General features: G+C 44.1%; 1 protein-coding gene across 3 annotated transcripts in view; it reads left to right on the forward strand.

The window, feature by feature from the left end:
* Nucleotides 1-13,810, forward strand: part of FBXL20 (F-box and leucine rich repeat protein 20) — a 113,847-nt gene that overhangs the window by 37,812 nt on the left and 62,225 nt on the right. For 2 of the 3 annotated variants that reach the window (XM_063138538.1, XM_063138537.1), the window contains exon 2: nt 1,775-1,836. In XM_063138538.1, coding sequence (XP_062994608.1) covers nt 1,775-1,836 — 62 coding nt within the window. Of the gene's footprint in view, nt 1-1,774; nt 1,837-13,810 lie in introns of those variants that run through there. The other variant, XM_063138536.1, reaches the window with a different exon arrangement.

Here is a 13,810-nt window from a genome sequence, read left to right on the forward strand (position 1 = left end):
TACATTTTAATTTCTGTTCTTGGCCATATCCAATTATGAAAAACATAACAGCTGTTGATAATGGAAACCCAAATTCTAGCTGCTTGGAACTGCTACTAACTGACTTTTTGATCTTTGGTATTTCAAGTTAAGAGATCTCTAGTAGTTTGTTTTATTTATTTATTACATTTAATTGCATACCAGAAAGTGCTTTAATTCAGTGGCTGAGCACATACTTTGCACACAAAAGATCCTAGATTCAGTCTCCAGCATCTCCAGGTAGGGCTGGGACTCACCAAACCCAAGTGAGCTGCTCTAGACCAGCCTTCACCAACCTGGCACCCTCCAGACCTCTTGGTCTACAACTGTCAGCATCCTAGCATGATGGGAGATGTAGTCTAAGTCATCTGGAGGGCACCAGTTTGAGGAAGTCCAGTGTAGACAATGCAAAGCTACATGGATTAATATTTTGTTTATAACCCACCTTTCTTTTATGTTGGATCTCAAGGTAGTATAACTGAGGTTCCCATGCAGGCACTGACCAGATCCAGGCATAATTCCTACATCATATGCATTAAAATCATACTCATGGACAGAGTTGGTCTCTGAAAGCTTTCTGAGGATTTCTGTAAGAAATCCTGAAAAGATCAGTTCTAGAAACGATAGAGTTAACAAAGCTAAATGAGCCTGCAATGGGACGAATATAAATGACTGGATTCAGAAAACATGATAACCAATAGTGGATTAAGTAGTCAACAGTTATTTAACCGACCATGGGTTATTGTGCTGTGTGGAGGGCACTGTTGGTTATTTCCTTGGCCACCTTTGGTTATTTCATCAGCCACAGAGTCTCAAGGCATGAGTGGTCAAAGCGGCAGCAGCTGCTCTTGTCTAGCCGGCAGGATAGATTTTCGGCAGAAATGGCTAATGGGATACTAGCAGGAGAATTGTAGGGGGAGAGAGGGTGGGGAATGAGTGAGTCAACTCAGCGTGGATTAATAGGCAGCTCAACACTGATCATAATCCACACCACAGTTGATTATTATCATGTTGTGTGGGGAGTACCCCCTAGATAAACAACTGTTGAGTTGATTATTAGCCCACCATTGAATATTGTGTTGTCTGAAGGCAATGATTCTCTTCTAGAAGTACAACTCTCTGCCCCAAAGTATGTTGTATTTCCCTCATAAAAAGAGAGTGCCATGAGTAGAGATCAGGAACAAATGAGTACCAAGATGCTTACAGAGCAAAGTTTTTAAGCTGTTTCAAGCAAGTGATTTGAGCTCCACACTTCTTGGGAAGGCAAAAATGCTTAGGATCGTGAGTCAATATGTCTAGGTGATACCTATATCCTTAAAGAAAGCAGAATACATTCAGCTGATCTAATAGATGGGAAATATTACTTGGTCTCAGGTCTGGTTTCCTCAGCCTGCGTATTTGTGGCAGATCCACATGCTCTGACAGAAGAGTGTAAAAATCTTGAGTTCTTTTGCAGTGCATCTGATCCCATTGCCTCAAAGACCCCAAAATAAACAAATATCATAAAATTTAGACTAATTAACTTAGACAGATGCACAGCTCCAAAGGTTAAACGTGGGTTGCAATATATTTCAAAATCAGACTTTTAAAATCAGCATGGAGGCACAATATCTTCTCTAAATGCCACCCATTCAAATAGCCTCAAAAATAGCTTTCCCCTATGGATTAATACTCCATACTCACCTGTGTGTTTAAGGTAATGATCCATACTGAAAAGGCAAAGGCTAAAGGTATATGTTGTATTTTTCCCTTGCAGATGTTCTCAAATAATGATGAGGCTGCGATCAACAAAAAACTTCCCAAAGAGCTGCTGCTTCGGTAAGTTGCATTCTAGTTTGTGCTGGACTTAATACCTGAGTGAGCAGGGACTTTGGTTGACTGCCAGTGTGCTACTTACAGTGTATGAAAGATATGGAAAAAAGCACTGAACATGCTGCAGTTACTCAATAACTTGTGAAAATGATTAGGTGTAACTTCATAACAGGGTGTTCAGAGTTGCACTGGGGATGACTTGCCTTTTTCAACTGCTTTTAATAACTGCCAAGTCAATGGATATGACAGTAATTCAACAGTGGAGTATGAAGACAAGTCATTGTGATGAATAGATTCAATGGAATTTCTTTGCCTGGAAAAAGTTTCATTATTTAACTTTGTTGTATTTGTTTATTATTAATTATTAGTGAACAGACCCTTATTTGCCTAGGTTGGCATAGCCTATAGATTGTTACAGTGAAGCCCTCAAGCAAACCTACGCCACTGTCAGAGTTGGACACATTGTGCCTACCCCATCTACATGAAGCCACTCTCACTTCCACCCCTAGGTTCTGAACTTACTAAGTTCTGATCTGTATATTACTATGGAAAGTATGGATCAGGTCAATTCCTATTGGAATTCACAAAGATCGAATTCCTCAAGCATCCCTAGTTGGAATCACTACTAAATGCTGCACAAATTAGGTAGTTTGAAGTTGTTGTACAAATGAGATCAGGAATTAATAACCACACTATAATAATAATAATAATAATAATAATAATAATAATAATTTATTTCTTGCCCGCCTCTCCATTTTGATCGAGGCGGGGAACAACAATAAATGATAAAATACATAATAATTAAAACATAATATACATTATTAAAAACTTCCTAAAAAACATCCTAAAAACATATTAAAAACATCTTAAAATTCCACTGGATAGGCCTGCTGGAAGAGATCAGTCTTGATAGCTTTCTGGGATGCTAAAAGACTGTCAAGCTGACAGTCTGGGAGCAGCAGAAGAGAAGGTCCTCTGGGTAACAGTTGTTAATCTAGTTTTTGCTAGCTGAAATAGATTTTTCCCAGAGGACCTGAGTGTGCGGGGCGGATTATACGGGAGAAGGCGATCTCGCAGGTAGCCTGGACCCAAACCATTTAGGGCTTTAAAGGTGATAACCAACACTTTATACTTTGCTCGGAAACTAGTTGGCAGCCAGTGAAGAGATTTTAAAACTGGTGTAATATGGTCGCCCCTAGGTGTACCGGTGACCAGCCTGGCTGCCATATTTTGAACTAGTTGAAGTTTCCGGACTAGGCAGAAAGGTAGCCCTATGTAGAGCGCATTGCAGAAGTTGAGCCTTGAAGTTACCAGTGCGTGCACTACCATCTTTAGGTCTTCTAACTCTAGGAAGGGGCGCAGCTGGCATATGAGCCGAAGCTGATAGTAGGCACTCCTGGCCATCGCATGTATCTGAGCTGTCATTTGGAGCGACGGATCCAGAAGCACCCCCAAGCTGCGAACACAGTCTTTCAGGGGGAGTGTAACCCTATCTAGAACCAGTTGACACACCTCCAAACCCAGGTTGTGGCCTTTAACAGCGAGCACCTCTGTCTTGTCTGGATTCAGCTTCAGTTTATTTTTCCTCATCCAGCCCATTACTGACTCTAAGCATTCATTCAGAGGAGACACACTATCCTTAGCTGACGCTGTTGTCGAAGGCATAGAGAAATATATTTGGGTGTCATCTGCATACTGATAGCACCCCGCCCCATGCCTCCGGATGATCTCTCCCAGTGGTTTCATGTAAATATTAAATAGCATTGAGGAAAGGATGGCACCTTGTGGTACACCGCACAGCAGCGCCTTCTTTGTGGAGCAACTCTCCCCAAGCATTACCATATGGAACCTGCCCAAGAGGTAGGACCGGAACCACTGAAGCACAGTGCTCCCGATTCCCAATCCCCTTAGGTGATCCAGAAGGATACCATGGTCGATGGTATCGAAAGCCGCCGAGAGGTCCAAAAGTACCAGCAGGGACACACTCCCCCTGTCAATACTCAGGTGTAGATCATCCGCTAAGGCAACCATAGCTGGCTCAACTCAGTATCCTGCTCTGAAAAATAGGCCTAGATAATCTGTGTCATCCAAAACTGCTTGGAGTTGGTTTGCAACTGCCCTCTCGATCACCTTACCCCAAAATGGTAGATTTGATATAAGTCTATAGTTATTAAAATCCAGGGGGGCCAGGGAGGGCTTTTTTAGAAGCGGACATACCAGTGCATCTTTTAAGCATGATGAAAAACTCCTCTCCCTGAGAGATGCATTAATAATACGTTGTAATTGTGATCTAACTGCAGCGCCTCCCTGAGCGACCAACCAAGAAGGACAGGGATCGAGAGGGCAAGTCGTTTTTCTCACTCGTCCAAGCAGCTTGCTCACATCCTCGGTACTCACTAACTGAAACTGATCCAGTGTAATCCTACTTGCGGAGTTGCTGGACACTCCATCGTCAACTTCTGCTATAATGAGTGCGTCTAAGTTGGCTCTTATCTGAGAGATTTTATCTGTGAAATGATCATTAAAGGCATCACAGTGAACTTCCGAAGGGTCTAAAGTCAGGTTCAGGGGGGGAAGGTGTCTGCGTTAGACCCCTCACCACCCTGAACAGTTCAGCTGGATGCGAATTCACAGACGCAATGCGTGCAGAGAAGAAAGCTTTCTTCTTTGCCACCCCATAGGAACGAAGATGTTCTCTATGTCGTGTCTTGTCAGATATAAGTCGAGTTTTCCACCATCGGTGCTCCAGTCATCGTCCTTGCCACTTCAGCTCCCTGAGTTCTTCTGTATACCAGGGTGCCCTATTAGAAGCGGGCCGGAGAGGACGTTTGGGGGCGATTGTGTCGATAGCCCTAGTCAGGTCTTGATTCCATCTGTTAACTAGGGCTTCAACAGGATTGTCGACGATACCAGCCATAGAACCCTCTAAGACTTTCTGGAATCCAAGAGAATCCATCAGCTTTCGAGAGCGGACCATCTTAATAGCCATTAACAAAAAATAAATTATTAGAGGTGTATAATATTTTGTATTAACTTGTGGTAGTACAAATAAAGGTGTGATAGATTTATTTATTTATTGCACTTATATACTGCTTCCATAGCCAGGGCTCTCTGGGCGGTTTACAGACTTCATTTACTTTAAAGGAGATAATTGCAAATACATTGTAAACTGCAGGATTTTGATGGATATGCATATTCTAGGACTATTAAATTAACATAAATTCATTTCATTTTCATGGTTCTGTTTGGTGAATGTTTTCAATATTCTTATTCAGAAATTATAAACTAGGCATGATAGACGAAGTTGATTTATATCTTGATTTATGGGGTTAGATTGTGAGAGCTGTAGTGAACTTGTTTCTGGTGCCTAAAAAGAAGGTTGTCACTTAGAAAGTTTTGTTTTTTAGCTCTGGATGAGATTCTCACAAGTCTATATCAGATACTATATTCAGTATGAAACTGCGAACAAAGTAGAGAGGTAGATAGCATTAGATTCCACTGTTCTACCTCTAATCTCGTGACTCCAACCAGTCTAATCTTTTTGCAGTGCTGCAGGTTATACCAGTTTTACCTTCTCCTTTCTTGATTAAACATCAGCAGTTTCTTTACTGTGTATATTAGTGAGCAGCAGCAATCACCTGTTTAAGTCTAAGTGGTGAACACTAATGTTACAAGTGATATCTGAGAAGTTAAATTGCCAGTACTAAATGTTTTGAGCATAAGAGCAGCTGTGCTGGATTAGGCCAAAAAGACAATTTAGTCCAGCATTCTGTTCACACAACGGCCAGCCAGATGCCTATGGGAAGGCCACAAGCAGGACAAGAGTACCCTCCTGCTCATTTCCCCCAGTAAATGGTATTTAGAGGCATACCATATACTGGAGATATAGCCATCATGACAAGTAGCCACAATATATAGCCAACATGATAGCCATCCTACATGATTTTGTCTAATCCCCCTTTAAGCCATCATAGTTGGTGTCTCTCACTACATCTTGTGGTAGCAAATTCTATAATTTAACTACGCATTATGTGACAAAATATCTTTCCTTAATCTCCTACCGTTCAGCTTCATTGGGTGACCCCAGGTCCTAGTAATATGTGAGTATCTACTTTGTCCACAAAATGCATACTTTTATACACTTACATCAAGTCCCCCTTACTAGGTTTTTTCCTATGCTAAAAAGCCCAGATATTGTAACCTTTTCTCAGAGGAGCCCTTTGATTATTTTGGTTATCTTTTTCTCACCTTTCCCAGCTGTATAACACTCTTTTTGATATGACCAGAACTGTACACATTATTTAGTTCCTTTTCTAATGATCCTGAATATGTAATTTGCCTTTTTCATAGCAGCCACAATCTGGATCAACATTTACTTTGGATCCCCAGATCTTTTTCGTGGTCAGTCATTGTCAGGTCAAACCCCATCAACTTATACATGAAGTACGGATATATATTTTTTGCTCTGATATACATCACCTTCCTTTTTCTTAAATTGATCCACATTTGCCATTTCAATGCCCATTCCCCAGTTTGAAGAAATCATTTGGAGCTCTTCACAATCCCTTTTTGGTTTTAATCACCCTAAATAATTTGGTGTCATCAGCAAACTTGGCCACATCATTGGTCACCCCTAAGTCTAGATCATTTATGAACAAATTAAAAAGCACTGGTCCCAGTACAAATCCTTGAGGGACACCACTATTTACATTTCTCCATTGGCTATCAAATACTGGCTGTTAGATAGCATCACTTGGGTTAGCCTTTCTGTCTACCTTATAGCAAAACAGTTAATAGGTAAAGCCTGCTTCCTTGCTTATTAATTGATTATTACAAAATTTTGCTACAAGTCTAGCCCTTAAATATTTGATTTGGTCTCCTGAAATGTTAGTGCTGGTTCCTAGGACTTTTTCTAGCTTCCCTGCTACATTAACATACAGAAAGAAATGTTAGGCCAGGGAAGGTGAACCTCTGGCTTGTGGGACCTCAGGCAAAGTCCTCCCATTCCCCAAGCCCCATCCCTGAAGGCTAGGGGGAGAGCAATCCCCACAGTTATCTCCAATCAGTAATAACAGTACATCACTTGCCTTCCCAGTTGGGAGTGGGGACGGCATGCAAAGTTCTCCTGATCCGGGAGAAAGCATGGGGCAGGCGAAGGCCACTGCTTGTCCAGGTGACATCTCAATAAGGGTGGCTTTGCTGTGGACAGGCTTTCCCTGGCTGGGTTGCTGACTGAAATGCCAGGTGGAGGAGCTGTATCCGGTGGTTTGGCTGGGGATTAGGTGATGCTTGTGGAGGGCTTGATGAGGGGTCATCTGCCCAGGCATGTGGTCAAATTTTGTATTTATTCTCCTAATGTACCTTAGAATCCTCCAGAAAAAAAATGTTTACTAAGGTTATTTACAATCAGAATTACAGACCTAGAGGTTTGTATGGATGCATTTAAATTAATATGCTTCCTTCGCTCCCAAAGAGGCATGCAAAATTAAAACCATAAATCACAAAAAAGAATAAAACAATAATAAGAATAAAATATCAACATTTTAAAAATAAGAAACGATCAGCACTATGTACACGATGGCATCCAATAAACTATCTCCATAAGGCCATGTGAAAAGGTATGTCTTTAGGGCCTACTTGAAGATCTGTAATGATGGGGGCTGGTAGGCATCAGTTAGGACAGAGTTTGGCAGACTGTGGGCCATTATTGAGAAGGCTCTATTGATGGGGAATATGAGCAGGAAGGTGCTATTGCACTCATGTGCTGCTTGTGGGTTTTCCACAGGCAGCTGGTTGGCCACTGTGTGAACAGAATGCTGAACTAGATGGACTTCTGGTAAACACTCAAATCTGTAAGGATACAAGTAAGACTGAGAGCAGTGATTTAAACACAAATGCCCCTGGTCCAAGTCCAGTACTCTACAATTGCCTTGGTGGATGATCTTCAGCAGGAACTGGACAGGGGGAGTGTGTCCCTGCTGGTTCTGCTGGACCTCTCAGCGGCGTTCGATACCATCGACCATGGTATCCTTCTGGGCCACCTTGTGGTATGGGACTTGGAGGCACTGTTTTACAGTGGCTCCATTCTTTCCTGGATGGGCGGACCCAGAAGGTGGTACTGGGGGACTCCTGTTCAACTCCTTGGCCATTGGCCTGTGGAGTCCCTCAGGGCTCTGTTTTGTCCCCCATGCTATTTAACATATACATGAAACCGTTGGGAGAGGTTATCCAGAGTTGTGGAGTGAGTTCCACCAGTATGCTGATGACACCCAACTCTACTACTCCTTTCCACCCAATTCCAAGGAAGCGGTTTCTGTGCTAAACCGGTTTTTGTTGGCAGTAATGGATTGGATGAGGGCAAACAAATTGAAGCTTAATCCAGATAAGACAGAGGTGTTCCTGGTCAGTCAAAAGACAGATCAGGGAATAGGGATTCAGTTTGTGCTGGATGGGGTTACACTCCCCCTGAAGACACAGGTCCGCAGCTTGGGTGTACTTCTGGATTCAGCCCTGAGCCTGGATGCTCAGGTTTTGGCAGTGGCCAGGAGTGTATTTGCACAGTTAAAGCTAGTGCACCAGCTGCGCCCATTCCTAGAGATGTCGGACCTGGCCACGGTGACACATGCCTTAGTTACATCCCGATTGGATTACTGTAACGCGCTCTACGTGGGGCTGTCTTTGAAGAATGTTCGGAAACTCCAGCGGGTTCAAAGAGCTGCAGCCAGATTGTTGACCAGGGCTGGTTACAGGGAGCATACAACTCCCCTGTTAAAACAGCTCCACTGGCTTCCAGTCTGTTTCCGGGCACAATTCAAAGTGCTGGTTATGACCTATAAAACCCTATATGGCTCGGGTCCAGGTTATTTGAAAGACCATATTCTCCCTTATGAGCCTGCCCGTGCTTTGAGTTCTTCTGGAGAAGCCCTTCTTTCAGTCCCACCATATTTACAGGCACGCTTGGTGGGAACATGGGAGAGGGCCTTCTCGGTGGCTGCTCCGGTGCTCTGGAACTCTCTTCCCGGGGAAGCTAGGCTGGCTCCCTCCTTGGTGGGCTTTCGAAAGCAGACTAAAACTTGTTTGTTCTAGCAGGCCTTTGGAGAATAATCTGGCCCTCCATCTATGTTAATGACTTATAATTTTGTTGTGTATTTTAAACTTTTTTTTCAATGTATGTTTTAAACTTTGTAAGGCCGCCTTGAGTTCCAGTATTGGGCAAAGGCGGGATACAAATAATAATAATAATAATAATAATAATAATAATAATAATAATAATAATAATAGAATCATGTGGCATGCTACACAGTTAGTGCTATAGCAGAGACTTGCAGTAAAAAGGTACCTCTCATGAAGGTAAACTCCAGACTGGCCCAGAGACCTCTTCAGACTAGAAGAGGACATCTTGAAGCAGGCAGTTACTTATGAAAGAGCATGCTGCAATAAATTAGTTGTGTTTTGGAGATATCACAGCAGACTGTTGTCTTTTTGCACTAGCGAATTAACATAACTACTCTTCTAGAATTCTTCCTGACAAACTGAATTGTGCATTCAGGGTTCTGTAAAACTGCTTTTGAGAATAAATAAGAATTAAGTTTATAAAAAATTAAAAGTTTGTAAGTAATAGTTTTAAGAACTGGAAACTTTCTGGTGTGTGTACTGCAAAAAATCATTAATGCAGATTAGCAAAGCAGCCTTTGAAAGGGAGCTTTATCAAAGGGATTCTCTTGTAAATGGGCATCAGTTTCTGCAAGACAAAGACCGTGTGTTTTCATACAGTACTGATGTGTAAGTTCTTTTTTCCTCATTTCTTAATTCCAAAGAATATCTTGACATCTCATGTATGGGGGTGTTGAGTGAAAAGCATTATTTTTCTCCCATTCAGTTGCAGTAACACGGACAACGGGTGTTTTCTAAACATGGTGACTTTGCATTGGGATTCCTACATTGTGCCTGACACTGAAGGCTTGTTTGCCCCTCCTGCTGCCACTTTATCTTGTGCTGGGAGCCCAAGAAGGGGACACAAAGAAAGAAAATAGGGAATAGGCGTACTATGCCAACACTGTTCTGAACCTTCCCCTCTCTTTCTGTCTCTCACACACTTAATACAGATGGCAGCCACACAATTGTGGAAGGCACTGGTAGGGATCATAAAGTTTGAGTCATAGTGCCAGCAGTGGAACACACCTAGTTGCTTCCCAACACACCTTTATTGGATATCTGGATTGCAGAATCCATGGGATGGTGATTATGTCTGTGGGCAACCATTCCAGAAATACAACACTTCTCTTTAATGAGGATTGGTTCTTTGTAACTTGTGAGAAACCATTTTTACATTAATTTAGTCTTGTGGGGAAGTACATTTTTCTTATACCTATGAGTAACATGGTGGCTTGGATGGGTGTAGCAAGTCGCTCTCTTGGAAAAGATTATTACTTTCCCTGCACAAATCATTAATCGCATGATAAAGACATGATGAATCTGAACAAATACAAACTAGAGCTAAGAGGTAAAAGATGGAGGGCTTCAACTTGACCTCTTTTATTCTAGAAGATTCCAGATGGTCACATTGGCGTCAGTGCTACCAATACTATGCAAAAGAGACTGGTTCTTCTTCATGGTCTCTGTGCATCACACATATGGGCTCTGTGCCTGCGCGGGGCCAGCTTCGGAAACTTCACTAGCTGAAAAACTTTTTAGGTGGGAACCCCTCCCCCACCGTCCACTGAGCATGCTCAGGGGTTACCGCCCTATCTCCTCAGTTCTCTTCAACCGCCTGTGGGTCAACAGCTTGTTGGAGACTTCTACTGGGTATCGTTTACCTCAGCTGAAAAATCTATTATTTCTCCTTTTTTCTCTTTCTCTCCAGTTTTCTAACCTTTTCTATTTAGTTAGATATATATAAAATAAAATAAAAATTTGTGTGTGTTAGTAAGTGTTGGTGCCTATGGCACATCAAGGCCTATTTAAAAAGTGCTCCAGTTGCGGGCAGAAGATTTCGCAAACGGATGGACACTCGCTTTGTTTGCTCTGCTTGGGGGAAGCACATGTTGTCAAATCCTGTGCTTTTTGCTTAACATTCTCGAGGCAAGCGAGAAAAAACCGTTCAGACCGCCTTCGGGCGATTCTCTGGGAAAAGGCTTTGGAGGCAGTAGAGAAACCGAGACCATCTCGAAGCTCTAAATCTCCTACCGTGGAGTCTATGCCCCTACCTCCTCCACGGAGTGAAGCCTTAACGGTTCCCCCCTCCTCCTCTCACTCCGCATCTTCAAAAGCGGCAAAGAAGTTATCTAAGAGAGCGAGAGAGCACTCTGGGGCAGAAGAACCCCAAAAGAAAAAGAGCAAACTCGAAACTAAAAATGGAAAGAAAAAGTTGGCCAAACCGGCTTCGTCAGTACCGAAGAGTCCGGTACCGAGCACTTCGATACCGAAGCAAGCTACGGTACCTAGGAGCCCGATCTCCAGGCTCTCCTTGCAAAAGTCCCCTCCAATACCAATAAGCCCGATACCGAGGCTTTCGCTACCGAGACCGTTCTCGATACCAAGATGGGCGACACCATCCTCACCGCCAGTACTGAACCTTACGCCTCAGTCAGAGCAGGTTGTCGATTCTCCGGTACCATCCCCCTTCCAGATCATCACTATACCGGTGGAGGATCCAAGCGTGAGAGCATCGATTTCAGAAGGCGAAATTAGAGATTCGTCACTGGACAATACTTTGGCAGATCGGGGTCCTTCTTCCCCTCGATACCGAGAGGAGCCACACCCGTCAATCGACACCAACAGACATCGGTACCGACCAGTACCGCAGCAACCGCCCCCGTCAGTCAGTACCGAAGGACATCGGTACCGTGCTATGTCTCCCTACGGGAACGTCCGTGACCGCTCACTGACCTCAACTCATTCCAGTCGTCAATATTCTGTTCATGGCAAACGGCCTCGCTCTCCGCCTAGAACGCGTAATTACTACGCTGATTGGCAACTTCCTCAATATCTTCCGTATTATTACGAGGACTGGAGACACAGAAGACGCCAAGATTATTACTATCATTACGCTTCGGAGCGTCTACACGCCCCTTACCCGCGTTTCCGCCAAGCTTCCTCTGAAACGATCTCCCGTCCCCTGCCTACGGAGGATGTCACATCTATGGTACCACCGCCTCAACCATCGATACCGAGGCGCGCAACGCAACCGGTACAAACTGCAGTACCGACCACCTCGGTACCATCTCAGGCATTGCAACCGTTATTGACATCAGGGGTGACGGGAAGCAGACTGGATGCCCCATCAGAGGAGGACTACCAATCTGATCCCTCACAAGAGGCATCACCGGTACCGTCCATCCCCTCACCGGATGATCTGGTGGCTACCTTGGATGTGGTGTCTCCTTCGGAAGACTTGGCACACTTTGCTGACCAGGTACAGAGGATGGCAAGGTTCTTGGGAATTGAAATATTCCCAAGAGCGATTACCAACACACGCCCTAGGACGCGGGTTCTACTCCCGCTACTTTACGGTTCCGAAACGAGATGGGGGTCTACGACCTATTTTGGACCTCAGAGACTTAAACGAGTTCATCAAGCCCAAAAAATTCCAGATGAACTTCTTAGCAACCATTTTACCATTCCTCTCCCAAGGGGATTGGTTTACAGCGATCGACCTCAAGGACGCGTACTTCTACGTCTCGATCCAGAACTAGCACCGTCACTTTCTCCGATTCATCATAGGGGAAGACATTTTTCAGTTCAAACTGCTTCCCTTCGGTCTTTCTACTGCTCCCGAGTTTTCACAGAGTGCATGGCACCGGTGTGTGCCTTTCTGAGAACTTGAGGGGTAGAGATTTACCCTTACTTAGACGATTGGCTGATAGTGGCAAATACAAAACAGGAAGCCACTCACAATACTCACCTCACCATCAACCTCCTCAACAAATTAGGTCTTTGTATCAACATAGAAAAATCAACCTTCCAACCGACCCAAAGAATAAAATTCCTTGGAGCAATTCTGGACTCAACCCACTCCAAGGCTTTCCTTCCAGAGGAAAGAGCCACTACATTAACCACACTCACACTCAAGCTCTACCACTCAAAGGCTATATCTGTCTTCCAGGTACAAAGGTTACTGGTATTTATGGCAGCTACGGTAAGTGTCGTTCCGTGGGCACGCCTCCACATGAGGCCTCTGCAATTGTGGCTCCTACGGGAGTACGACAATACTGACAATTCATCGAGTGAAATTGTCTCTCCCTACGACTGTGAAGGACACCCTCCTATGGTGGACAGACTTGTCCAACATTATGCAGGGACTGGACTTCAGACCTCCAATGCCATCCAAACATCTTATGACGGATGCATCTTTATTGGGCTGGGGAGCCCACTGCAGAGACCTTATCATACAGGAACGCTGGAGTCATGCCGACAGGCAGAGACATATAAACGTCCTGGAATTAATGGCCATTCAGAAGGCGTTACATGCATTCCAACAGACCTTGTCGGGACATGCGATTCAGATCCATACCGACAACATGGCTGCTGTTTGGCATATAAACAAGCAAGGCGGGACACGGTCGATGGACCTGATTTCCCTGACCATGGACATTTGGCACTGGGCAATCGCCCACGACATGCTCTTATTGGCCATTCATATCGCAGGCCAGGACAATATATTGGCAGACAAACTCAGCCGCACCTTTGTGGACACACACGAGTGGCAGATGGAAAGGTCGGTACTCACGATGATCTTTCAGGCATGGGGACAGCCTGCAATAGATCTATTCGCGTCACCAGAAAATGCCATCTGCAGCCTCTTCTGCACTTGGGCAGGTCACGGACAAGCATCCCTAGGGGACGCCTTCAAAAGGGCTTGGACGGGGCAACTCCTGTACCTGTTCCCTCCAATGCCTCTTCTCTCCAGGTTATTGTGAAGTTACGCATATACTAATATGCGCCTTGGTGGCCAAAGCAGCCGTGGTTCACACCGCTTCTC

The sequence above is a fragment of the Elgaria multicarinata genome, chromosome 11 (assembly GCF_023053635.1).
Source record: "Elgaria multicarinata webbii isolate HBS135686 ecotype San Diego chromosome 11, rElgMul1.1.pri, whole genome shotgun sequence".
NCBI lineage: Eukaryota > Metazoa > Chordata > Lepidosauria > Squamata > Anguidae > Elgaria > Elgaria multicarinata.